The sequence below is a fragment of the Mustela putorius genome, unplaced genomic scaffold (assembly GCF_011764305.1).
Source record: "Mustela putorius furo isolate JIRA1106 unplaced genomic scaffold, ASM1176430v1.1 tig00537335_pilon_pilon_pilon, whole genome shotgun sequence".
Taxonomy (NCBI): domain Eukaryota; kingdom Metazoa; phylum Chordata; class Mammalia; order Carnivora; family Mustelidae; genus Mustela; species Mustela putorius.
In genome coordinates this window covers 2,851,596-2,879,422 of record NW_025422457.1, presented here as the reverse complement: position 1 = coordinate 2,879,422, position 27,827 = coordinate 2,851,596, and the positions used below count along the sequence as shown (strand labels likewise).

The 27,827-nt window shown below is 49.3% G+C and overlaps 1 protein-coding gene across 6 annotated transcripts in view; it reads left to right on the top strand.

The window, feature by feature from the left end:
• RGS8 (regulator of G protein signaling 8) overlaps positions 1-25,120 on the top strand; it is a 41,818-nt gene extending 16,698 nt beyond the window's left edge. For all 6 annotated transcript variants that reach the window (XM_004767914.3, XM_045074325.1, XM_004767915.3 and 3 more), the window contains 4 exons: positions 1,634-1,735; positions 2,551-2,615; positions 18,696-18,862; positions 20,051-25,120. In XM_004767914.3, coding sequence (XP_004767971.1) covers positions 1,634-1,735; positions 2,551-2,615; positions 18,696-18,862; positions 20,051-20,233 — 517 coding nt within the window. In that variant the 3' untranslated portion in view covers positions 20,234-25,120. The remainder of the gene's footprint in view (positions 1-1,633; positions 1,736-2,550; positions 2,616-18,695; positions 18,863-20,050) is intronic.
• The last annotated feature ends 2,707 nt before the right edge of the window (positions 25,121-27,827 follow it).

Sequence of the window (27,827 nt, the reverse complement as noted above, 5' to 3'; positions counted from 1 at the left end):
TCTGGAAATGTCACAAAATCGATGGCTTCATCATGCGCCTGGCTGAGATAAGAGGTGGGAGCACAGGACGGGCAGGCCCGGTTTTCTGCAGGAGAGGGGATATTTCTGGGAACTTGGATGTTCCAGCTTTAAAAGGCGCTCAGAGACGGGCTGTGGAATACAAATGTTGTCCATCCTTGCCAAATATAATACCATCCCAGTAGACATTTCTTGGATAAGATTTCTGTGAATAACTAGCTTGGGTCGGGGATGAAAACCCACTTGGAGTGACAGGAAGATATTGAATTGGACGGCCTCTGGCGTCCCTGCCCAGGCCCAGGATTCACAAATCAGGGGGAGGGGAAAGTCAGGCTGGAAGGACTTTCTTTCCACACAGAGAATAACGTCTCTGGGACTATTTCCGTGGCACATTGTTCCCAGTGTACACGTGGCTGTGCCCTTTTAGAAGTCACGCTTCAGTCCTGATTTGATTACACCCAACTCTTCTCACTGACCTTTGCTCACCAGGCGAGGAGCTGCCGTGGTTAAAGGTCAGGGGTCAGTAAACTTACTCTAACAAGGGCCAGAGAGTAAATATTTTGAGTTCTATGGGCCATACAGTCTGTGTTGCAACCACCCAACTCTACCCTCATGCTGGAAAGCAGCTTTAGACAGTATGTAAATAAATGGGTGTTGTTGTGTTCCAGTAAAACTTTATTTGCACAAACGGGCATCTCGCATGGCCATAGTTTGCTGATCTCTGGTTAAAGGAAAAAAGGGGCTAACGTTGGAAGTCAGAAAGAGTGTAATTCCTCATCGGACCTTCCGTAACAGATAACATGTAAATGTCTGGTCTTTAGGAAAATAAGAAAATATGAGAATTTTAAACATACATGTTAGAGTTTTAAACATGCTGATTGAGAGAAGCCAAAATAGAAAATAGGAGCATGAGAGCTTCGTTACGTAAATAAAAGAACGGAGAAAGGGGCCCGGTTCTTAACTGCTGATTGTGCCAGCTGCTCGGGCCCTCCCCTACAGGTGTTAGTCTGCTGCTCTGTAGCCGTTCACGCATCTTTATCCCCAGGTTTGGGGATGAGTAGGGAGCATCTGAGCCGCAATCAGTTTGCCTGAAAACTTCATTTGTGCTGGGAGGTGCTGTGATACGCACTCCTGTATTACGCAGGCAACCCTCTACTCTCCGTGCGGGCGCCACTTCTGGGGCTTTGCAATTAGGAGCTGCTGCTGCTACTCTGCCCTCCTGATGGGAGAGCGAAATGTGGATTGTTATTTTGTCTTCACTGTATTTCCTTTCCCTACAGAGAATCCTAATTTAGAAATTCTTCCAAGCTAACGACCTTCATTGACTTACTATCAACTTGAATGTGAGCTTTGAAAGAGCATGAGGCCTCTAGGGGCAGGGTACCTATTACTATTCTAGGAGTCGAGTTAGGGAGTGAGGATACATCCCTTGATCTTCTAGGTATTTCTCCTCTTGTTCATGAAACCTTTAGGGACCCCCCTGGGGAAGGATGGGGGGCGGGTCAGGGGAGGCGGCGCAGGCCCTGCAGCAGCAGCTCCCGGGGCCCTTTATAGAGCTGACAGCCACGGTCGGTCGTGACAGTTCCGCGTCCTTCTGCCCCTGTGCTTGTTGCAGGAACAAAGGGATGAGGACCCGCCTGGGATGCCTGTCTCACAAGTCAGACTCCTGTAGCGATTTCACAGCTATTCTTCCCGACAAACCCAACCGTGCTCTAAAGTGAGTAGTTTGGCCACACGGCTCTGCCAGGGCGCTCCCCATGGGGCGCCCACCGCTGGGCTGTAGGACCTGTTCTTCTCTAGTGACAGGTTGGCCAGATGAGCCGAGTGACAGTAACCACCCGCCCCTCGGCGGCTCCTTTTATATCCCCAAATGCATGGATGAGAATTTTCCTTTTCAGAACAGGAACCCTCTTTTTTCCTTTCAAGAAAACCATATTATCCACCACTCTTACAAAGCTGTGGTGAACGACGCTTCTTGGTTCTGCTTAGTTGTCAGTCTGAGCTCTCTGTTTGGAAACAAACACTCAAATACATTCTACAACTCTGCTTAGGTTCAGAGAATCTGGGTTCAGTGCCTATACTGGGCGAGGACTGGGCTCGATGATGTCATTGATGCACCTCATTTAACCCTCACAGGGTTGGGGGATGGGGCACCTAAATCCCCATTGCAAAGGTGAAGAGTAAGATACGGAGTCGGAGTCGGGAGCTCAGCCCACTTTTTCTGACCCTAAGGGCAGCTTCTTTCCGTTGTTACCCTGACATGTCTATAGCCTGTGCTTTTTCAGCTTGGTGTTTTAGACTGAAAGCCAATAAACAAATACCCTGAACTCCAGTGTTGAGGTCTGCCATCATTTACTTGAGTGTACACGGTTACGGCAAGAGACTTGCAGGAATGCAGGTGGTTTTCATTGGCACCCTGCCCCCCGCCCACCATTGTTGAGATTTGGTTTCCGGAGCAAACCCCAGGGGTCTGCTGATGGAGAGGGAGGGGCATTACAGAAATATTTAAGAGAGATGTTTCTTCTTTCCTAGGAGACTATCCACAGAAGAAGCCACGAGGTGGGCAGATTCCTTTGATGTGCTTCTGTCCCATAAGTGTAAGTAGAATTCAGGCTTTGTCATGCCGCAGCCAATCATCCGTTTAGCCAAAGAGGCACCAAATACCCACCATGATCCAGGTTCTATCCAGGTTCATGTCTGGGTCCCCCAGACAGCTCCAGTGTCTGCGCTCAGAGCCTCCTGCTTAGGGCAGTATATAGATAACAAGACGTAATTTAAGTGTAGTGGGAAGAGGGCCTTTTTTTCTGCGTTCTGGGTTGAAAGGATGGTCCCAAGAAGCCTTCATGTTTTCAGCAGTTTCAGCAGGAAAGAATTTAGTTTGGGGAGTTGGATTGATGGGCTCAGTGGAAATGAAGGTCTAGTACCCATCCTAGATCTTGTTTATAAAATTAAATGACTCCCCCCACACATGTCCCTGGAAAGTCTTGGTTTACTCATCCATCAAATGAATAATATTCTGTGCATTTTGTTAGTCACTTGAGTTGGCATAGTTTTGTGTTTGTTTGTTGCTTCTTACTTGGGGAGCTTACTACCCTGGCTGTAGCTCACTCTTCTGTTTCTGGCTGGGTGTGGGTTTTACTAGAATGCATTTCTGCTATCTCTCCTCTTCTGTTTTCCCAATACCCCCCCCCCCAATTGCAGAAATAATCATGCGTATTTTCCTGTGGCAAGGACACTTTGACACTGGTCAAACTTTTCAGTTCTTGCTTTTTTCTCATCGCAAGCAAGTCCAAATTCATCGGGCTTTAAAATCCTAGTACCATGAAACACATGGGAGAGGCAGAGCAGGGGCCAGGAAGACAGAGGGTCTTTTGCAAAGTAAAGTTTTCACGCAGACCTTCAGTCCTCCTTTTAAATTCTCCCTGTCAATACTAGAAATCTTGATTGATCTGGGAGCTGAAGGGTTGCTTTTAGCTTGGAGTCTCGTTTCTACTTAATTGGGGACATGATTCTGTACAAGGAGGTTAAGGGCATTGGTTGGTAGTCAGACCTATGTTCTTGATCTGGACCCAGCTCGGCTACTAGATAATTGAGTGGCCTTGTTGGAGTCTCCCAATCTTCAGATGTCCTCAGAAGTGATTTTGCTTTCCTCTGGATCAGCACTTCCCTCTGACTAGGCCCCTGATCCTAATACCGGTTACCAAATGCTCTTGAATACATTTTAAAACGCAATACGAGATCTAAGAATAAGCGTGTATTTGCAGCATGTAGTTTTGCGAGACAAATAGTCATTTTAGTGTTCTGCAGATTACACTTAGGAAGGAAAACAAGGCAGCAGAAATACAGCGTGTGTGACATGTGGCTTATGTCACAAACAGCAAGCTTATGTGGTGGCTTTGCCAAGGTAATGGCATATGTACAATGATAGTGAGGGTTTCCCAGTAAGGCTTGTTCCTTATGGGGCCATTTTTGACTTCTTTTTTGGAGTCCCAGTAGGCTAAACAAGGGTTGCTATTAACTTAAGCCTTCTTTTCTGGCTGTATTTGCTTCAAGGTCATCTTAGAGTTTGGTTTTTATTCCAACCTCATGACTGACTCACTTAGTTCAAGTCCCTGAGGCTGTTTCCTCGTTCTGAAATGGTGATAGAAATACCTGTGTGCTGCCTGTCACCGGGGTCAGGGAATCTTCATAAGAGGACGCCTTCAGGTGATTTGGGGTTCTCTACTTAAAGGTGTTTTATAAGAATATGGCGGTATTTGAGTGATGGTTTTATTTATAAAATGCAAAATAAACATGCCTGAAGAATAGGTTTGCAGGGACGCCTGGGTGGCTCAGTTGGTTAAGCGGCTGCTTTTGGCTCGGGTCGTGATCCCAGCATCCTGGGATCGAGTCCCACATCAGACTCCTTGCTTGGCAGAGAGCCTGCTTCTCCCTCTGCTTCTGCCTGCCACTCTGTCTGCCTGTGTTCTCTCTCTCTCTGACAAATAAATAAAGTCTTAAAAAAAAAAAAAGAATAGGTTTGCAAATTTCACCAATTATTAATGTGGAGCCATTATAGACAGAGTTTACAGTGGGTCAGTCAACAGATGCAATCTTGGGGTATATTTGGAGTGCTGCTCTGGCAAGACCTGGAGATTTAAGGGCTTCCATGTTATGTGATTCAGTGACTTGTGACCTGAAGAGGCGTGCTTCTGCTTCTGTGGGGGATGGCTTCGGTTTCCAGGGACTCTTCTGAGACGGGGATTCCACTAAGGGGTTACAAGCTGACGCCAGATTGCTTCTTTGTCCCAGACCGCTGCAGAAATAGGTTTTTTGAACTGTGCGGTTCTGTGATCTGTCTTGGAGTCCGATGTTCTGTTTTGATTTCTGTTTCACACGGAAATAAAAAGCCAATGGAGTGCATGCGTTTGAGAAGAGAGAGACCTGTATTCATGGGTCGCTGGCAGAATTTCCAGGTTTTAGAGCTTGACCGCTCTCTCCCTGTGAAGGCTAAGGGTACAGAGCCAGGTTACCTTGAAGGGTGTTGACAACTTTCTTAAAGTCTAATTAATTTGGGCTAATATTGGGACTCAATTAGGGCTGATTAAGCTTTTCCAAAGGGATTGCATGTGTGCTGGTCCCTTAGGAGGGACAGCAGTTGATCAGAGGTGTGCAAGGCTTTCAATTAAGATAGCAAAATGTCCTCAAAAGTAAAGAAAGGAGAATCACTGAATGAGCTTCCAGAAAAAAACGTGCATTAGTCTAGAAACCAACCCCCTGGTAATCCTTCCTACCTAGGCAACTGTCCTCCCTGAGTTTTCCATTTCAGATAATTCAGATCATTATTGTTGTTCCCATTCTCAATTTATAGAGCATTTTTACCCTCCCTGTGCTGCCTGGCTGTTTGGGGCCCTCATTTATTTGAAGAAAGGTGTACTGAGTGTTTATTATGTTCGAGGTCTGTGTGAAGCAGCTGGTTGGGGGCGGGGGCCCCGAGCGGAACAGGACAGCACCTCCCTGGTGAAGAATGCAGCCTTCGGAGACGCGGACATGCATACAAATAACATAAAAAATAACCCAGCGTGCTGCCTACAGACAAGGGAGCTTCAGGATTTCAAATAGAATCTCGACATCCGATGCTCCTCGTCGTCCTGTTTTGTGGGTATTAGAAGTCCTCACCGGCCTGACGGCAGCAGGGCTGCTTTGGGTGTAGAGCCTGGTTTCTACTTAATTGGAGAAGATGCTTCTGTGCAATTAAGTTATGAACGTTAGCTGGTTGTCAGACCTGCGCACGAACGGTGCTAACCCGCCTCTGCTCCCAGAGAGCTGGGTTGCCTTGACGGAATCCCTCCGTCTTCTGGAAAATCTGGTTCTTCATCTATGCAATGAAGGATCTGGAAGAGGATGTCTCAGACACTGGATCCAGTCCTACCCTCTTGTTCTAGGATGCTGAGACGGGGCCATTAGCAGACGCCCAGGCAGGTGGTTTGAGTCAGCGCTGCCTGCCGGGTTATGTAAAACCCCTTCAAAGTGGAGATGGTTCAAGCAACCAAATGAGGGGCGAAAGCACCTGTGTTGGGAAGCTTTCTCTCCTGGACAGGGTCCTGCTGTGTGGGGAACACTTCTCAGGCTCCAGCCTCAGGAAAAGAAGAAAACAACCTTGTTTTTTAAACTTGACAGTGAAAAGAAATTTGGAAAGCAAATATTTAGAGCAGTTTGGTTTCCAGTCACATTTGCTTATAAAGCTGAAGAGGCATGCATGGAGGTCTGGGGGATAGCCACCTGCTGAGGGCTTTTTTTTTTTTCTTTTTAAACTAAGAAATGAAAAATAAAATTGAAATTGCTGATGACTTTATTAGCTAGCGAAGGATTTCTAATGGGGGTTAAGTTGGCATCTTTCTCCTGCTCACCAGGGGACAGTTAGACGTGGTGTCTGAGCTGTGCACTTAGGCTGCTCCTGGGTGTGTGTGTGTGTGTGCGCACACCGAGAGGCCTTCCTGTGTCTGTAGCTTATACCCAGGAGAAGGAAGGCTCCCAGCTTGCGGGAGATGTGTTTTCTGACGGGTTGCGGGTGAGTGGGCACAAAATTGTCTGTCTTCTGCTTCGATTTCCTCATGAGGCTCAGGCATATGCTTGTTATTTGTCCTGCTTTTAGTGGGACATTCAGTCCTGAACTCTGATCCAGTTCAAACTCGGAATCTCCCTCCTTCTGTTCTTCCTCCCTCCTTCCTTTGTGGGATTTTTTTTTTTTTTTAAAACATAAAAGTTAGATTATTCCAGTTAGAAGAGGAAGCTGTAGACACGGTTCCTTCCCCTTCTTCTCCCTTCTTTCAGCCTGATCCCACACCTGGGTGACAGAGCACTTTCCCCTGGGCCTCCATGTGGTCCTTGGCACAGAGCACGGAGGGTCTATGCTGAGCTGTCCCCACCAGGCCCAGGGACTCCAGATTAGTGGACTAGTACAACTGAAAGCTCTTTTGCGTGCACAGAATTAGTATCCATCTCTGCGAAAAGGAGTCCAATAAGGAAGCTTTTAGTTTTTTAAAATTAGCCCCTTTGGGATAATGATTGAGATACAGAAAAATTTAACAACTTGATCTGGTCACACAGCAACCAAGCAGAATACCTCAAGCAAGCAAAAGCATGAAAGTTACGAGCAAATGAAATTCCTTAATTATTCATCCAAATGGTCATTAGCTTTAGAATGTACAGTTTAACCATCTAGTTCCCACTCACTGCATAGCCCTCCCCACATCCTTCGCCAAGCCCCCCAAATCCTAGAACAGTGTTAGTGCAAGTGTGATCCAAAGAAGGCAGCAGCTGCTGGGAGCCTGTAAGAGATGAAAATTCTGGAGTTCTGTCTCAGACCTGCTGGGTCAACATCTCCGTGGCCTAGGGGCGCAGGAAATTTTTCTCAAGCCCTCCAGTAATGTTAAGGCCCACCGAAGCTTGAGAAGCACTTCTCTAAAACCTAAGGGAGTAACACGATGAATCTGGAAGATCGTGGTGAGGCAGGTGGTCTGTGCTTTCCAAGAAACCCACTGAGCTCTGGATTACAGCCTTCCAACGTCCCGAGGCAACACGTCCCTTGGATGGCCTGTCGTCCGTGTATCGCCAATGCCGGCTATGTAGCAGGTATGGTGGACGGGGGGGGGGGCACAGTAAAGAAACAAATAGAGCAAGTGTGTTTTCTGGATAAATGGAGGCTGAGGGTTAGAGAGATGGGAGGTCTACTCGGGTCGGAAGAAGCTTCTCTTCCTCCTTGCCAACCTGTCTGCAGTGCTAGAATTTTTACTTGCCCCCAGGAATGTGGGTGCCTTTAGCCTTTGAGAAGGAGTGCCTGGAACCGATAAGACAGTAACTCTTCCAAGCCTGCTGCAAAATCGAATGGAAAGCACCTGGATGGGCCTCCAGCACCCATTCTGTCGCTTACCAGCCGTGTGACCTCCAGCCAACGACATCGCCTCTCTAAACCTTGCTTTCCTCCTCTGTAAAAGGGGCATGATAAGACCTGCCTTGCACAGTTGCTTCGAGGATTAAATGTGATTGTGGTTGTGAAGTGCGAAGCATGATAATGTGACGGAGAGGGAGGCTCCCCAAAGGAGACCGGTTTTGGTGATTTGGGTTATAATCCAACATTAAATTCACTGAGAAAACATGGATTCCTGTTTGCTGGAGATGGCATCAGCTTCTTTCCCCAGGCAGCTGGATGTGTCAGAATCACAGGGGGGCTTATTCAAATTCCATAATACCTCACCCCTCTTTGCCTCAGGAGCTTTTGTCCGATCTCCCTCATCCTTTTCCCGTTGCCCCTCAGACTCCCTCTGGGGATTCGGTTTTCAAAAGCCCTGCAGGCAAATCTGGTATGTTCCCTCTTTGAACCTCCCTGCCTTGTTCCTTTGTTGGCTCAATTCGACAAATACTCCTGGACTTTTTAGCATCTTTTAGGTGATGGACTAGTGCACCTGGAGTTTTATAATACTTCTCTTGTATTGAAGGAGTCATTTGTGAATGCTTCTACCCTGCTAGGGACCCCTTCTCTTTTGTCTCCCCTTCAATACAAACTCCTTGCTAATTTCTCACCATAGCTGCAGATACAGATTCTAGCTTGACTTTTTGTGGTTGTTGTATGATAACATCTCCTGCTTGACAAAATAGGAACAGACATTAGAATAGGGGTTGTAAGACCCACGCCGTCCCCTGTCTGCTGCTACCATGTCCTAGGAATAAGAAATCACCCAAACTTAGAGCCTGTGTCCAGTGTAGGGCTCGATCCTAGGGTCTCTCATGTCCCTTCTGGCTCAAAGAGCCTAAGAGCTGTCAGGTCCTACTACTATTATGACATCCCATCTTGCTGAATGTATACTAGCAAAGTGAAGATCATTGAAGAAAATTATGTTAATCGTAAGACTGAAGTATAATTAGCATGGCAGTTGCTTCCAATAAATGTGAGTAACTGCAAATAGTTTATTCTCTAAATAACCTCCTTATCTAAACCTTGCTAAGCCCCTGTGATGTGTTTAAAAACCTTTATTTTATAGATAACACACACACAAAAGACTTTGATCCTAATGCTGTTCTCATCACAATTTCAAAGTGGTGAACTCAGTTCTGAATGAAAGAGATTTTTGGCTTCACCATCAGTATATGTAACCTGGGTTTTATAAATATATTTTCCTTTCCTATCCTCTGTCTGACCTTGGAACCAGTTTATTTTTTTTCCTATCGATCAGGGATGCAAGAGGACTCTGGTCTTTTGGGTGGCACTTTAGTAAACAGAGAGGTTTCCTGCCACCACCACCCCCCCCAAATCTTTCCTGTGATCTGGTATTTTTCCAAGCCTGGGAGTTGATCGAGACTCAAGCCCACTCCCATGCCAGCTGAATCAGGGCTCCCGGACCTTGAACTGTTTACCTAAGCTACCCTCCCTGCCGCACCAGCTGCACTGCTCATTCATAGTGACCCAGTTTCTTCTCTTATGTAAGCACCCTGCATCCCAGAACCGAGAGGGAGAATGCCGGCGGCAGGCGGCATGTGCGGCCACGGGGATGTTCTTGGAGATTGTGTGCATGCTCAGGGGGATGCCAGGATTCTGCCGAGTGTTCCAGGAATTCTGGACACAAGCCTTTCCGTTCCCGTGACTAGATCGACACTAATTTCAAAAAATATGTAATGTTCATAGAGCCTTGCCTTCTTAGCATGCCATACAAAGAAAACCAAAGTGAACTGAAAGAATGAAACTAAAAAAAAAAAAAAAAAGAAGAAAGAAAAAAAAAAAAAAAAAAAAAGGCAGATCCTCCTGTCTCTCCTATCTCCCAGGAACCCTTCACCTACTACCTTTAAGTGACCAGGGTTGTTTCGGGGAATTAGGGATGTTTACTCTGAATGATGACTCCGTAAGCCACCAAAGTCCCAAACACGCATGGAGTGCTCCCTGAGGGTTGGGCCCTGCGTGTATTAACTCATCTCACCCCCAAACCCCCCCTGGAGCTGCTGGGATCTGCATTTCACAGATGACAGAACTGAGGCATGGTGCCCAAGGAGACACTGAGCTAGTTTATGGGTCCAAGCCAGGACAGAAGAGTTTCAGGACAGAACCCCAGGCAGAATAGCATCAGGGATCAGAGACAGGTGACTCTTCCCAGCTTCTTGGAATCTGTGGAGGTGCTAAGGGGGGCCTCCAGTCCCCTAGGTATCTGGGAAGGAGCAGGTTCTGGGGCACTCAGGGGCCCAGGTGTTATGGCCCCCCAAATGGGTCCTTGATTAAAGGAGCGAGACCGGTGCAACGTGAAGGTCAAGCAAAGCTTTATTTCGCACCAAGCATCAAGAATCTAACTGAACGTTCGGGGCTGCGCCTCTTACAAGAGAGAGAGACCCTTCTCTGTTTCATAGACTAGCTTTCAAAGGCAAAGGCCATGCGGTGGGGCCCGGCTACACACAGGTGGCCAATGAGATTGTAACACACAGAGAAAATTGCACAGTGATGCTAGGTGACCAATTAAATTACAGTTTACCCTATAGTAGACATTTGACCCAGCCTATCACACCTTGGTTAGAATTGGCCCCCAAAAGCCTCCCAAAGGGCGGGGCCCATACTCCTTGGTAGCTAGGAAGACAGTATGCTCCCCACCCCCTCCCCACTGATCGGATGTCTCCACCTAGCCTGACCCACCCTTGTATTTGAGCTTTGTTACCTGGGGCTGGTTTCGGGGACTTGTTTTTAAGTAAGTTCCCCTGGGTGGGGGGGCAGAGTCAATTTAAGTTTTACAACAAAATGGCAGTTCAGCCGGGTTGAGGCTGCTCTGGCTGAATAGGCCCTTACACAGGCAGAGGAGCGAAGCAGGTCACAGGGAGAGAGGCCAGCAAATGCTCATGAGCCTTTCAGAAATAAATGAGTATCCTTCATTTTTAACCAGCCTCAGCTTATGGACAAGCAGAAGGGAAAGAGAGGGTCCTGGTGGAGAGAAGGAAGGGGGAAGAGGGAAGCAGGGGCCAAAAGAGACGGAGGACCGAAGGCCAGGATGCGGGCTGAGCGAGATGCTGACAGTCGGAGAGAACCACACAGAGAGTCCCTGGGAAGAGGGGGGAGGGGTTAGGAGGAGAAGGGAAGGATCTAGGCGAGAAGAAATGCACTGGTTCTGGTCCCCTGTGATTCCTTTGCTGGGTCCCCTAAGCAGGAAAGGGGGGCCGGGTCTGGGCCAGGTAGTCTGCCTACAAAGGCAGCTGCTGTCACCTGCTCTGGAAAGGGAGGGGCTCCTGCAGCCTGGGGGCAGGGGCTCCACCCGCTTCTCACTTCCACATTCTCAGGTGAAGTTTTTCTTTCCACCGTGGCCCTCCCCGCCCTGGTCCTTCCCCTGCAGGCCTGGGCATGCGGCAGGGTGGGGAGCGAGGGGAACTAGAGGGCAGGGTGAACAGAGGAGAGGGCTGTGGACGGCACCGTCTGTCTGGGGCTTTTGTGAGCTTTTTCTTTGCCACAATCTGTTCTCGAGATGCTGCGGCTTTTCAGGTCCGGACCTTCCCAGGCCTTCTCCCACCCCCTTCCCCATCTCTCCTCAAGCCCTTCTTTTGAAATCCTGGACACATGTTCTGAAGCCAGCCGTGGAAATGCAGGTGACCACATCTTTGGGTGAGGCGCCTGAGAGAGCTCGAGGTCTTTACAGGGTCACTCAGCCATGCTTGATTAGAGTGTCCCCAGGCCACCATTGGGGAATGCACCAGTCTGCTTTGTGTGATGCCCCTGTGCCTTAGGGAGGTGGCCCTGCCGTGGGAGAGAGGAGAGTTTTCGGCAGAATTCAGGTTGTTGGTAGCACCTAGTGGTCTCAGTTGTCACCGCAGATGAGGTGATGGCAGGTGTCCTCTTGCAGGAGAATCTCCAGCTCTGTAAACCAGAGGTCACCTTTGCCCTCCTGTGATGGGTTTTCAGTGTGATTGCTTGATTTGGGGTTTTCGTCCATCCTTCCTTTGGAGGGAGAGCTAAGGTGGGGCTCTCCGGTGATCACGAGGGGAGACACAGGCAGTGGGCTCTGAAGTCATCCGGATGTGTGTGCAAATCCACTGTCCACCTCTTACTGGCTGAGTGACCCCACACATTGAACTTGAGCTCTCCAAGTCACTTGCCCTCGTAGCGAAACAAATTTCTGTGAGAGCGAACATGTGTTGATTTCTGATAGTGAGCCACAGGGCACTTAAACGTGGACCGCTTCATTTCGTCCTCATAACAATCTGGGGGGAGTAAGTCCCAGTATAATTCCCATTTTCCAGATGAGATGAGGCAGGCTTCAAGACATTAGGACCCTTTTCTGAGGTCATGCATATTTAGACCCAGGCTGTCTGACGCCAGGACCTCTGCCTTGACATTAGGTGGGTGTGAGGGTGGAAGGAGTTGATACACGTAGATTGGACAATAGAGGACTTGGCCCGGGGTAAGTCCTCTGTGTGTGGCAGTGACGATGTGGCTGGTGGGGAGGGTGGGAAGCAGTCTGCGGAGAGCTGTGTCTGACGCAGGCAAAGGGAGCGCAGAGCAGAGCGCTAATGTCCCCAGGGAGACTTAATCAGATCCATCCCCCTCACTTTGCAGTTGAGGAGGCTGAGACCCAGGGAAGTTGAATGTGTTGTCCAAGGTCATTGAGCTAATTATGGGTCTGACTCTGATCAGACGGGATGCTCCCAACTGGGACAGTGGCGCTTCTGTCCCAGGTGCACCAACAGGGTTCCGCAGGTTGCCTCCGTGAAGCCAACAGGTGATTCTGAGCTGGGTATGAGTTTGCCACACATTTTACTTCAAAGCCCCACCCCCGCCTGAGTCAGTCTCCACTGCCTCCACGGTCATTCAGTTGAACTCTGTTGCCCATGTCCATCTTTGTCTCTAGGTTGTTCTGCTACCTCAAGATACTCCTCTGCCTTCCACGGTGACTTTCGATTTCTCCCCACCTCATCTGTTGTCATCATTCCTGGAAACATCTCCATCCGTGGAGTTACTCATGGCCCCCTAGTCTTGGGCTGAGACGGACCCCCTGCCCTCCCCCTCCAGCCGTTGCTGGTGTAAGCATCCTTTAGGCCCCGCCGTCAGGCCCAGCCAGGGACTGGACCGCTGACTCCTGTAAGAACGTTGGCTTTGTAGCTTGGTATCCATGCCACTTACTAATCATGTGACCTTGAGTGACTGATCTCACTTCTCCAAGCTTCCTTTATCTTCTACAAAATGACAGTAATTCAGGGCCTATTGTATAACTTCACTATCCAGAGTAGATGCCTGTGGCTCACGGAGCATTTAGTGTGATGTGTGGCTCTAAGTGTGCAGTCAAGGCCCGCAGCGGTCGTTTCCAAAATTCCTTCTCTAATGTCAACCTTTTTTTTTTTTCAGCCTCCTATTATCCTTCTCCCCTTTTCCCACGTTCCAACTTTTAGATCCCACATCCCTGCTGTCTCTGGGTTCAAGCTTCATTTGCCAGCCTGAAGCTGATGGTCCTTTCTTTGAACGTTGGGCGCATCCCCGGAGTCAAATGTCTTGCTCCCTTCCTGGTGCATCGTAGCCTTGTCCAGGAGCTGGAACCTAAGACTTCACAAGTCTTTGCCTGTTTCTCACCCGATTCCTGTTCGTTCTTCCAGAGTAGCTGTTCTGCACCCTTCCCAAACCTCTCTAGCACACACTGGACTTAGAATATTCAACTAATTATTTTTAAATTGTTGCTCAATGTCTGTGACAGTAGACTAGCTTTTGAGTTCTGTGAGGTGGTGACGTCATCTGATTTACTCATGCCATCTCCTCAAGCCTAGGGCATGGAGGTAGACCGTCTTCACAGGGACTTCACCCCAAATTAATGAAGCTCGAGGTTGTTCAGCTTTATACATCTCGGAGATGGCCCTTCCCTAAGCAGTTCTTTCTATCTTCATCCACCCCACTTTCTTTTTTTCTACTTTTGACTTTAAAGAAGACAAGTTCTCCTACTTCTTCTTGGTCCCCTTCCTTGTCTAGGATTTGCCCTCCCCAGATATGTTCTTTTGATTCCTTCATCTTTCTCTTCCCTTGCTCTTTTCCTTCTGCCTGCAAATATGTCTGAAAAGATCTTGCTTTGGCGTCATATGGACCTGGTAGTGAAGCTTGGCTCTTCTTGCTCAGCTGTGGAACTGGGACACGTCTTCGACTTCTGTAAGTAAGACTTAATGTCTTCGTTTGGAAAACCAGAGTGCTACTATCTATGGATCTGCATTGTTGTGAAAATAAATTGAACTGGTGTTTGCAAAATCCCCAGCAAAAAGTATGGCATATAGTAAATAAATAAAATTTCCTGCCCCAAATCCTAAATAAATACATAAAAATAAAACCCTGCCTTCCCTAGGTCCCACCACCTTCTCCAGCTAAAATCAGGCAGGAACTCCTTCATTTTTCTGCACCCAAACTAGAAACTTCCCTGTATCCACATGCAGCCCCTTCTCTTCCTCTCCATCATAATTCTCTTCTCAGGCCCCTTTCTGTACCTTCTGAGGGGCAGCATTTGATCAATTAAACTCTTTCTTTCCTTTAATTGCAACTCCTTCTAGAGGACCAGTCTTTCCTGATTAGATCAGCTTTCAAACACACTCAAGACCATCTTACAACAAAACAAAACAAACAACACAAACACACACAATAACAACAACAAAACCAGAAAACCCCCAAACCTTCTTTCCTGACCTCCTGTTTCCTTCCAGTTATGCTGTCTGATCTCTCTCTTCCCCGTGTTGCCAGAAACATCTAAATGGACTCTTTCTGCTTCCTTTCCTCTTAATCACGCCCACGTTCACCCCCGTGCCCAGGGCCCCCATCCCACCACTGGAACCGCACCTGCCCATGGTTGCTGAACCTTATCACCAAGTCCAACAACCGTGTCTCAGACCATAGCTCGCTTGACCTCTGGGTAGCACTGGACACATGGCTGTTTCCTCTTTCCTGAAAGCTTCGCTTCCCTGGCCTTTTGCAGTCCTGTGTTATCCTTCCGTCTCTCTGGCTCTTTCACAGACCTCTTAATGTGCCTTGTAAGTAGGCTCGGTCATTGTTTACACTAGTTTTCCTGAACTCTTTCTAACAACTCAGACATTCTTAATGACGGGCCTTCCCAGTATGGCTCTCCCTTCCTGTGATTCTCTTCTCCCTCCCCTCCGCCCCCCACTTCTTGCACAAAGCTTCCTGCTGCTCCACTTCACGTCCCAGCCGAGAAGCTTCTCTCCCTCCTGCAAGTCTTCCCTCCCGTCCTTAGATCTGGCTCAGGCATCCCCGCTGGGTGCTTTCACAGCAGCCCGTGCTTCCCCTGCTGTCCCACTTATCACGCACTCCGTAACTACCAAATTATGGTTTCTTGGCTCAAATGGCCCTTTCACTGCAAGTTCTGAGGGCTTCGTTGTGGCTGTTTCTAGCACACCTCGTGGAACGCCTGGTTCCCCTAATGGGCGTGTGAATGAGCGAATGAATGAGCGGAGGCTCACATTCATGGCTGTGTTGGGTTGGGAGTTTGTATACGTTGTATTTTTCATGCTACACAGTCTTACCTGGGCGAACTCTGTCAAGCCTGTTCTCCAAGCATCAGCTTCGTCCCCTGCCAGACTGGGAGAAGTACAGCGACATTCCTGAAAGGGCTTGCGGGCGTTCTCTCTTTTTCAATCCTCACAAGGGCCCAACAAAGCGGAGACTTCGATGATGGGAGATAATGTCTGTCTCTTGTCTTCCGTGGGGTTGGAGAGGTGCCCTAGCAGTGTTATCGTGACCAGCACCAGCAAGGGAGGCAGAAAGGTAGTTTTCTTGATCTGTAACTGGAGTCAGGTGGCTCACAAAGCGCCTGTTTCTGCTCGATGGAAAACAACACAAAAATCTGACACAAGCACCAAACTTCAGCTTGCCATTCGGAGTATTTGCTCTCTTCCAGACAGAGGACGTCCTGCCAAGTTACTCTTCCAAGCCACTTTGAATTTACTCTTTCCGATGAATGCACAGTGTTTTTGGGTTCTCCCCCCGCCCTTCCCACAGGAGACGGCTTTTGGCCTGTGGTCCTCATGTCCTCCCTGCATTCACTGATCGCGTCCATGGCTCTTGTCCTGTGTGAACTAGTCACCGCTCAGAGACTGCCTTGCTGGACCAGCTCCACGTTGGCTCTCGCGGGCACTGAGTCTCCTTGGAGCTTGCACAGCTTCGGCTGGTGTTCCGTCCAGTCACTGCCCTGTGGCCTCTGCTACAGGGGCCCCTTCTGCAGGCAATGACAGTCTCCTGGCGGGCAGGCGAGCTCTCAGATCTGAGTTCCTCAGAGCCTGTGGAAACTTCTGGAGTCCATCTGTAAGAACTTGGAGGAGAGAGGTGTGGCAAAATAGAGCATCTGCAGGGCATTTTTATGGGCAGATTTTATGACCTGTTTTCTGATGTATTTGTATATTAGCAGTTAAAAAAGAAATCGTTAAAACTGAGTGAATGATTCTCCGGTCATCTCTGTGCCTCATCATCCCGTGTTAGTGCTTCACGCTCTCTTCGATTCCCCTTTTATCTTGGGTTTCTACTCCCTCCTCTCAGGGCTTTAAACCCAGGGTTGGAATGAGGGTACGTGGGGTCCTGAGCCAACCTCTCCTATGGGTCTAACCTGTGCTACTCTCTTCTTCCTTCCCTGGCACAGGAGCAATTTTATTTCCATCCTGCCTGATGGGAAACAGCCTCACATCATGTTCTGCTTTCTCCATACTCCGTATCTTAGAGAACTATATGTCTTGTCTTTTTTTTTTTTTTTTAAGATTTTATTCATTTATTTGATAGAAAGATCACAAGCAGGCAGAGAGGCAGAGGGAAGCAGGCTCCCTGCCGAGCAGAGAGCCCGATGCGGGGGTCGATCCCAGGACCTTGGGATCATGACCTGAGCCGAAGGCAGAGGCTTTAACCCACTGAGCCCCCAGGAGTCCCTATATGTCTTGTCTTAAGGTGATCATATGTCCTGGTTTTTGTCTGTGGTGAGCATGGTTATGCTCATTGTGTCTGTGTAATTAATAGGCATGCCCCCCTTCACTCTCAAAAATGTACTGGCTTGGAGGGTAAACTTCATGGCTACCCTACGTCTGTTAAGCACTTTACACTCAGGCCTCCAAACTTAGATTTCTTTTCAATTTAAAGCTTAACTGTGGCAATTCCATCAAAACCCTTTTCTCTCAAGTTCCTGGCTCTTGCAACTAAGAGTCTTGGTTTTTTATGACGATTATTCCAGTGTAGGGCACTACCACATCTATTTTGAAAGACAAAGATACCCAATGACTTTTTTTTTTTTTTTTTTTTTTTTTTACGATTTTACTTATTTATTTGACAGAGACACAGCAAGAGAGGGAACACAAACAGGGGAGAGTGGGGGTGTGGGGCGGAAAGCAGGCTTCCTGTGATGGGGGGCTTGATCCCAGGACTCCGCGATCATGACCTGAGCTAAAGGCAGACACTTAATGACTGAGCCTCCCAGGCGCCCCCTCCCCGTGACTTTCTAATTAGAAATGAAACTGGTTCACAAAGGTAAAGACAGACATTTAAATATGTTGATAGCAGGAGGCGCCAGGAATCCCTGGGACGATCCTGGGCAGCTCCTTGTCCTGGGTCACACCTGTGGGCCTCGGATGCCCAGGTGATCCCCTCCCTCAGCATTTAGAACTGTTGACATTTTGTCCTCTTAACAAGTTTTAGAAACGAAAAACAAAACAAAACAAAAACAACATTCTTGACAGAGCCATTTTTAATCAGTGCAGTAACTTCCTTCTAGGCTGTGTCTGCCCATCCCCTGAGGACAGTCTGTAGAAGGAAATAGCTCTTATTTGAGTAGAGGAGAATGTGTTGAGGGTTAAGACAATTTATAACCTATATTTTCATATAAAAACATTAGCTGAATGTATAGGCTATCAAGGGGTGTTGTTTTCCGAATCTACGTGGTAACCCTGCTCACCTTACTCTGATTGGAAACTCTCCTTGGCAATATGCATGACATGGATTTAAAAAAAATGAAAAAGATGTGTTCATTGTTAAATCATTTGGGAGGAAAATTCTAATTAATCTTAATTAAAACATGTAATTTGATAAGCAAGATCTTTTAAAACAAAGTATCCAGAGGCTAAACCATTAAAACACAGCACCTCAGAAGTTTTTTAGAAGAGGCTAGGAACCCTGTGAAGGTAACAGAATGGCTTTAGTGACTGAATTTCAGTGTGTACTTTCAGGCTTTCTTCTGGTAGTAGTGAAGGATTAGTCCTGAGGCATTCACCCCTTCCTGTAGTTTGTCTTATAACAGGTTGTTTTTTTTGTCAGGGTGGTTAACGTGGATTAGGGTAGGGAATGCATTACAAATATTACTTTGGCCTAATTAGAAACACAGGTTCACCAGTGGACTCAGGGGACAGAGGACTCTACATTAAAGGACAGGCAGTGACCACCAAAGATTGATGAAGAGTGACCAGGGCCCCCTATAGTCATTATTACTATGGCTTCCTCAACACTTCTCCCTCCTATCACTGCAGTCCTTGAGCCCCAAGTAGAGCTTGTCTCCAAGGGTACCTGTGTGTTTAAGAGGTAGGGTCTTCAAGCAGATGTGGGGCAGTGGGGCTTGGACAGTCAGGGCTGGTCTCACATTATGGCTGCCCTTCTCTCTTGCTTCTGCAGTTCATGAGCTTAAGTCCCTTCCTATCTGTCTTCCTTCCCCCTCCCTCCACATCCACAGATGGGGTGGCTGCGTTCCGCGCCTTCTTGAAGACAGAGTTCAGCGAGGAGAACCTGGAATTCTGGCTGGCCTGTGAGGAGTTCAAGAAGACCAGGTCAACTGCAAAGCTGGTTTCCAAGGCCCATAGGATCTTTGAGGAGTTTGTGGATGTGCAGGCTCCGAGGGAGGTGTGTTGGTGGTGGCAAGAGTCTTCTATCCATGGATCCATTGCACTCCTTGTTGGGGTTTGAGCCAGTCTTGATGAGTACTGTCTTCTAAACTGAGCCTTACCTCTCTGGCTCTTAATGGGGGGGAGGGGGGAGGAACACTTTAAAGGTGCAGAGCCTGGGACTTCTAAAAAATTGTTCTGTAAGGGAGTGTTTTAGCTGTCAAGCACGCGCCTGTAGGACCTGTGTTTCTATAGGGATTCTGCAAGGACAGATGCCGTTGAATCCATATTAGTTTCCTAGTGGAAGGCAGCAAGCCTTAGTGGGAGGAGCATCCACTTGTTCCCAGCTGTGTCGTCTTGGCCAAGTTAGCTAGTCTCTCTGAACCACGTTTTCCCCAGTGTAGAAGAGTATAATACCCCGTATCATTCAAGACTACTCTTGAGTATTAGGGATAAAGCACCTGGTCAACATCTGCCACTGCTCCTTAATGAGTAATTATAGTCATTTCTATTATCTTATGATAACTTACTAAAATAATAAAATGAATTTCTATGTATGGCTGCGCTGAGTTATAAAACAGAATTTTACTTGGGAAGGTTTTATAGAAGAAAAATATTTGCTATCTATGAGTTTTGGTGCATTATATCCCTGAAGCTCTTCAATTATCCTTTGACTTGAGATGGAGGAGGACTTTGGCCAGTGGCCAGGACATTGTAGGCTCCTTATAATACTGCTTGGAACAGAGACGTCCATTATAACCATAGTCTCTCCTCTTGGGGCATTTGTTTCCTTAGTAGTTAAGAAAGAACAAGAGGGCAAGCTTACTTTAAGGAATCCACATTAATACTTACCTTCAGTGTTACCCTTTTCCTGGCATGGTGAAGCCTCCTGGCTTAGGAATTAAGTGATTTGGGATTTTGCCTTGGCTCTGTTACCAACTCTCTATAGTACTTTAACCAGCTTTTCAGTATCTCCTTTCTTCAGTGTCCTTATCTGTAAATTGGGATGAGGAATATTGGGTCTTCAGACTTCTCGGGATTCTTGCTGGGATCGAAGGGGATGACCTCTAAGAAAACAGTTTGAAAAGTATGAATAAGCTTACATGTGTAAGACACTGTCATTAATAATTATTGTACAGCTAGGAGCAGCTGCCAGACACCTTGGCCCTTGAGGGCCTGTGACCATGCTTTCTGTTTGTGTCTCCAGGTAAACATAGACTTCCAGACCCGAGAAGCCACGAGGAAGAACATGCAAGAGCCATCCCTGACTTGCTTTGATCAAGCCCAGGGAAAAGTACACAGCCTCATGGAGAAAGACTCTTATCCCAGGTTCCTGAGGTCCAAAATGTACTTAGATTTGCTGTCCCAAAGCCAGAGGAGGCTCAGTTAGACCTCAGATGGGGACTCTTGGAAATCACTGGCTTTTCCCCTCCCTTTGCTGCCAAGACCATATTCTAACATGATATGTCATAGGTGTTCACAAAGCAATGGCACTTAGGTTGGGAGCCTGGGGATGAGAAATGGATGAAAGGCCATTCCAAAGTAAGATCCAGTCACCAGAGATTGGACTCTTCCATTTACCCATGTTTGTGTTTCGGTTAGTGGTAGCACCTTGCTGCTATTACCCTTTTATTGGGTCAGCAAATTGCCCTCCATAATGCCTTGGGTCATTGCCGCTGAGAAGGCAGATTTGCTACGCTGGGCTATGTGTAAATAATGCAAATGCAATTTCCACCACCTCCACACCCTCCTCAGTTAGGATTCCTGACTCTAACTTGTACCATACCCCTGTGAGGAAGAGCTTAAAGACTCTGGCTCATGTTTGTGATTTGCTGTCACAATGTAATGACCAGTCCTGGGTGCTGGGACCTCACCATGGAGAGAGGTCTCTGGGGAATCCCAGGTATCTAGCACTGTCGTTAACGGGTGGCCTTGGGAGAAGAGGCAAACTCCATGGCTATTTCTTCCATTTCCATTGGACCAGTATGAGGAGCTGTGATCACTGCCCATCTTAGCCTAGGAAATTCACAAGACTTTTTTACCCTCACAATTCCAGGGAGGGTCTTGGGAGATGCCTTTCATGAGTTCTGGTGTGGATCTGCTTTTAAGAAGGATACAGCTTGCAAATCTTCTTCAGTTCTACCAAGAAATATTCCAGAAGTCAAATGACCAGGGAACATAGCACCAGTAGACTTTTGTGCAATGGGGCACCATATATCCTTTCTGTTGCTTACTATATTCTCTGCCCTCACCTCCCTGAGGCATCACACATCATGATCTCTTAGACTGACAGACAGCTCGACAAAGGGAGGTGAATTCCCATAGCATGGACAGCTCTCATGGTGCCTAATACTTTACTTGTCTCTCCCTGTCCCCCCTTCCATGCAGGTCATGTAATTATGATGGGGGAGAATGGGAATTTAGGCTGTAACTCTCCAGCTTGCTTCCTGGGAGCATGCTTTCTTAGAAAGGTCTCTCTCATGAGGGCCACCCTTGGCTAATCAGCAACTTCCTTCTTGATCTCTGACTTTTTGGGATTGAACATGGAACAGGAGGTGAGGCTAAGATCACTGTGAACATCTGGCTGTGGAGAATCTTCCTAAAATGCTTTCACGGTACCCTGCGACTGCTTTTGGAGCTGTGTCAGGAAACCCTTCCTTGGAGGACAAGCATAAAGCTCTAGCTGACTGAGAAAAAGTGGACTTTGGCACAAGTCTGTAACGCCCAAGATGTGACTCCTCAGCAGAGAGACCAGAAAGTGGAAGAGGAATCTGGAAGAGGTCAGTCTCCAGCTGGACCAAATCATGGAGAATATGGTGGAAGTACTATTGGGATGATTCACAGCCAATGGATTTGGATTCATTGCAGATCTCCAAAACTTTCAGCTTGACTCAATGGAAGAACTACGATTAGGCACAAACTCTGGAGTTTTGGTGACTGAGAACTGGGCTGAAGCATTCTCCCTGTGTGGGGCGATGGGCCTCTTTAGATGCACCAGATTCCAGCGTTTCATTCCTTTCCAGACACTCTGTGAAACTCTTCCTTCTTTGGCTGCAGCTAGTCAAGTCCAAGGGGGCTCTTGAGTCGCCCTGGTTTTAGGGTCCATTGCCCTGCCATGACACGTTATATCTGTAAGCGAGGGTTGGCGAGTCTGTCTGAACCACCAAGGAGAGCGAGAACACATGCCACCTGGCCCTCACACTGAAGCATCCTGTGAAATCTCACATTCAAGGACTCTGAAGCCTTGAACGGGTGTTCCTAGTTAGATCAGGTAGTGTCCCCCTACCCCCACTGGTAAAAAACCATTCTTAGCTAAAGCTGCCAGAATTAATTTAATGATCAAATTCTTGAACAGGGTATTTTAAACATTGTTTACACATGAAATGTGCAACTGCTGCCAACTCTACTGTTGAATATGAGGTGCATGTAAGTCAGAACAGCACAGAGCTCCCGAAAAATGGAATGTTTAAGAGGGGCCTTTTTACCGCTTCCACTGTCCCCAGAAGTCTGCACAAGAGTGTTGGGCCGTGGCCTCCCCTGAGGCCTGGAGTTCTTGCCAATGGAATGAAGGCTGCAGATGGCGATGTCATGGCGCCCGGTGACTCCCCCCCATGATGGGGAGGCGTGAAGGACCAAGCTTGGGTGTCCTGAATTTTGCCGCTATGGGAGGGTATGTGGGCGTGTGTCTGTGTGTAGAGGAACGTGATAGCTCTATTTATGGTACTCCCGTGGAGTGTCTGCGTGCGTGCGTGCTTATGTGACCACTGTGAGCGTGAGTCCAGTACCCCACAGAGATGGTCTTCCCATGCGGTGGAGCTGTCCTCACACGCTTTCTGTCCTGCTTTCCACAAAAGGCACGGAGCTCTCTGCTCCGATGCCTAAGTTCAGGCACTTAGGTCATGCCAACCCAGATTTTGGTCTGTGATGAAACAAAGAAAAATGTTTACAACATCTAGAGCAATATCAAAGCATACCTCATCCCCGACCTTCCATGTCTCCCCGTCCTGCCCTCTCTCCTAGTTCCTCTTCCTTGGGTCCTCGCCTGCCCCATTACGTGGGCATCTGCAGGGGCCCCTTCCGTGTAAGGTCTTCCTTTAATCCTCATGCCGGGCTCGTGCTGTGGACTGCCTTCTGGGCTCAAGGCATGCTCTGGGCCTGGGCACTTTGAAGACCCAGGGCAAGCCAGGGCAGGAGGCCAGGCAGAGCGGTGGATTTTAGGATTGCTCTCCACCGCACAAGTGGGTTTTCGGCCCCACTTGAGTGTCAGCCTGTTTTTAAGCCAGTGGGAGATAACCTGTTGCCTTGGGCAAACCAAACAGAACCTAATCTATGACAACCCTTCACAGTCGCAGGGTGCCTGTGGGGTGAGGACGCTCAGCATCCTCGGAGCGTGCCCAGGGCTTACTGGGAAAGCCTGTTACAAGTGCTAATTCCCAGGACGCACACCCAGAGATGCTGATCCGAAAGTCTTGTGGGGGGGCACCCAGAAAACTGCAGTTTTAGTAAGTTCCCATGCAGTAGGCTTGGAAAGAAGATGGTCTAAGAGAGTGGCTCGCAGCCCTGGCGGCTCCTAGGAATCCCCTGGCGAGTTTTCAGACCTAAATGTCTAGGTCCCACCCCAGAACAGCTTGGGGATGGGACCCACGGCAGCAGTTGTTTGTTTACAGCGACCTGGGTGATTCCGCGTGGATGAGGTCAGGAAGCACCGGCCTGGGGAGTGAGAAGGAGCACGGCCGAGATTAACGGGGGGCTAGGCCTAGAGGGTAGAGCGCACGCAGAGGCAAACAGGCACAATAATGGGGAACCTGCCAGCCTTGAGTCAGACTCTGGGGGGCTGCACCCTGTGCTGTCTCAGTCCGACGTGCTCCTTTGAGATGAAAATGGTTTTGCCCCAGTTGCACAGGGCATGAGGCAGCGATCGGGTCGGCCGATGACAGGGAGCTCTGGAGGGTGTCTGGAGGGAGCTCTGGAGAGGTTTCCCTACGCAGCCAGCCGAGTCTCTCATTCGCAGTGCTTCCTCCAAGCTCGCCTCCTGGGCCTCTCCATCCTTCATGAGTGTTCATGCCCTCTGGTCATTAGCCTTAGGTCGTGCCTCTGTGTCCAATGCCCTCTGGTCATTAGCCTTAGGTCGTGCCTCTGTGTTCAAGGCCACGCGACAGGGTAGGTGGAACTCAGGCAGTGGGCGAAGGGTGTGTCCTATCCTGGGACTGTCATGCCCTTTGGGGCTTTCTTTTCCAAGGCCACAGTGGGGTTTCAGTTCCTGCGCTAAGCCCTCACGATTCCCTCTTCGGTCTCAGGCTGGATGGGCAGCTGGAAGATTCCCAGTGGATTTTCTTCTTTGGTGCTCGCCCCAGAACTTGCTGCTCTGAGCAAACCAAAGCTGTGAAATGGTGTTCTGCCCAGGCAGCCGGCCCAGCCTCTGGGTAGGGCGAGGGCCTGGGTCCTTTTCCTTGGCGGGGCCAGGGTGACCCCATCCCCCGGGGCCCTGGACTGTGAGGGAAAGTCATGAACCCATTGTGTCAAGAGGGTAGGAGTGGGGAAGACTGAAGAGGAAGGAACAGGACGGGAAAGGCAAGCGGCTGACGTGGCGTCCGCTTCTCCACGAAGCAGAAGGGACAGTGAAAAGCAGCACGTTCAGGGGCAAGACGGCCCCCATCGACATGAGTGCCCAGAGCTCTCCTGACCCTGGGTGTGCCTACGCCCAAGCCAAGCAGAGGAATTCCACGTTCCATCTGACGCTGTCCTGCAGTCGGCCGAGGGTCACCCTCTCTAAGTAGGTGTCTCTCCGGGTCAGAAGCAAGGGAGGCGGAGAGCCACCCCTGCCTCTGAGAACCTGTGCCACTCGGCATGAGGCTGTGGAGGAAGCTGCCGAGAGCAGCCATGTTTCCCGGTCCCCCTGGCCTCTCAGGACCCCACAGGATGCTGTGGGCCCGGATGGGAGACGGCAGGACGGGGCCGCCAGCCTTCCCAGGCGTGAGGTCCAGGCCGGCTCGGCGCACCATGTGCCCTTGGTGGTGGTCCCTCCCATCGGACCCTTCTGCCGCCGTCCCTCTGCCGCGTGCAGGGAGAGGCGGCCGCGTGGCCGGGTCACGGGGCGTGCACGGGAGATGCGCGACAGCTCATCTGCCGTAGGAACCGCTTGGCTGATGGAGTCCTCATTGAGTTGTTTCATTCCTGTGCAAAGTGGAATCCTGTCATTCGCCTCGACTATACACAAGGCTGGGAGAACATAATAAACAGAGAGCCTGAACACGCGGCCCTCCGCTCTCTGCCCACACTTCTGGCCCGCTGGTTCTTTGTGACGAGACAATCCACCTGACACGTGGACTCCCCGCCGGGGTGGGGTGGGTGGGGTGGGGGTGGTGGCCGGCAGGGGGCTGCCCGGCGGGGAAAGCAGCCACGTGGGTGGAACTGGGGTGGCAGTGGTTTGGGGTCGTGTGGGGGGTGGAGGGTGACTTGGGGCCCACGAGGCTGGCCCTGGAACGGTCAAGTGCCGAGCAAACACGAGGTGGTGTTTTTATCAGCACCACCTACTGCTTGACATGCAGGGAGAGAAAAGGCGGAGGGATGGTTTATGTGTTTGTTCATCTGGGGCCGTCTGAAAACCGAGTGGGCTGCTCTTGCTTCTAACGGCACTTGGCTTTCTACAATCAGCGTGTCCCCAAGGAGCATGCTTTAGTCATCAGGCCTTGGCGTGTCTCTGGTGATCGGGTCCCGTGGAGAGGACTGGAGGAGAATGAGGTGTAGTGTCTGCTTGTGAGACTCATCTGTCAGGTGTGGGCATAACGTGGACATGCATCAAATCTTAGTGATCCAAATAAGTAAAATGCACCAGAGAGGGTCTATCTAGAAAGGAAAGCTGATGATTCTTTTTTGTTTGTTTTGTTTTTTTTCAAAGTATTTATTTATTTGACAGAGAGAGAGAGAGAGAGAGAGAGAGATCACAAGCAGGCAGAGAGAGAGGGGGAAGCAGGCTCCCCGCCGAGCAGAGAGCCCAATGCTGGGCTCGATCCCAAGACCCTGACACCATGACCCAAGCCGAAGGCAGAGGCTTAACCCACTGAGCCACCCAGGCGCCCCTGTGATGTTTCTTCAAAGGTGAACGCTTTGGGTTAAATGATAAAGCCTCTTGCAACTCAAATGTTGGCTTCTGGGTTCCAGTTTGGTGGTCTTGGCTATGCATGAATGGTAGCAGCCCGGGCTGGTGCAGACTGGAGGCTGCCGGCGGGGTGGGCGTGGGACTGGCTCTTCTCTTTCCAGTGTTCCCCTTTGGCGCCCCCCACCCCTATTGCCACTTGGGCTTCTGACTCCTCCAGGACTGAGAGGAGCAGGGAAGGGAGCCAGGGGCCTCCCTGACGCACGTGCCTTCTGGGACAGGCCTCAGGCTCTCCGGGCCTAAGAGAACTCCATTGGGTCCTTCCTGGGTTCACTGGAGACCCTGTCTCTGAGGAGTCCTCCCCCTCATATCCCCAGCTCCCCCAAACAGGCTAGTGGCTTGTCCCGCCCATCCCGGGAAGTGCCCTACCTTCTCTCCGCTGCGGTCTGTTTTGGAGAGCTCCTCAGATGACCCCATGCCAGTCTCCTTGTCCCCAGAATTACAAGGCCACAGCTGCTCTGCCTTTCCTCTGCAGCCAGGGCCCCCCGGCCAGCCCATATTGCTCATGTTTTTGATTTTTCAAGCTGGGATCAGGTTTCCAAGCCTCCCTCTCGGAGGCACCCACTGTACCACTCTCCTGGGGGTGAAGTGAGAGGCAGGCCCTCAGCCCCATGGGAGGGGGAGCTAGACTCACCCTGTGCTAAAAGCTCTTTCCAAAAACCGTCACACATTCTCTCTAGCCCCTGAGCTTTTCCTCTGTGGGACAGGTTTTATAGGCCCCTCGCGGATTTTTACTCCCTCCCTTTGGATCTGAGATCTGTCTCCAGGCCTTGACAGATCCTCTTTCAGAGGAAAACACTTAACACTATGCTGAGCATCTCATTAAGCACAGTAAATGTGGGGAAAACAAGCCCAATCCCTTCTGGTCCTATTGTCCACATCAACAAAGTGGCCAGAGGAAAACAAGAGTACTCACTGATGTAACTCCCTCCTGAGGCTGCATTTCTTTGTTGAGGTCTGTCCTTGTCTCCTGTCCAGTTGTTACGGGGCAAAGCCATTCCGAAGGCTAGAAGAAAAGTGTGGGGACCCGTCATGGGTGCTGCCTCCCCTGTCCGTGACGGATTCTAGAGCACAGAGCGGGGGCCCAAGTCCCTGGCCCACATCACAGTGGCTGCGTGTCCGGCCATGGAAACAGAAAACCACAAGCCTGCGAGAACTGTCTTTGACCGGCGTTCCATGAGCACACTCTTCCTGCTCATTTGGGCTCTGACGCTAGACTGCTTGAGTTGGAACCCAGCTGTGAACTCTTACACGTGGTCGGAGCCTAGGAAAGTTATTTCCCTGTGCCTCCATTTCCTCATCTGAAAAACTAAACTAAGAACAGAGTCAACCAGTTGGGGCTGTTGTGCAGACAATGTACGTAGTAGGCCCCGGGCAGGTGCTAGCTGCTGTCTTCTCTCTCCCCGGGCTCACAGGGACTCAAGCCAGCACCTTCATTCAGAGCTCACCTGCTTTTTGGTGGAAGCTAAAGGATACTACTCAAAGCAAGTGATGGTACACGACTAGTGTCTCCTCCTTCCCTGCTAAATCATCAACGTCCTGAAGATGGTCTGCCTTGTTCCTTACTCCAGTCCCTAGCTATTTCTAGAATATTATATCTACATATTTACATATCTACATATTTACCTTTACATATCTACAATATTTCTAGAATATTATATCTACAAATGTTTTTGAGCTGCCCTTATAGATTAAGCCCTTGGGTAGGCTGGAGGCAGAGACCAGAAATGTACCCCCGGGACCCTCAGAGAACTTCCTTAGCTCTCCCAGGAACTTACCCCGTCACAACACAGGCATGAGGCTTACCAAATGGGGGCTACAGAAAGCG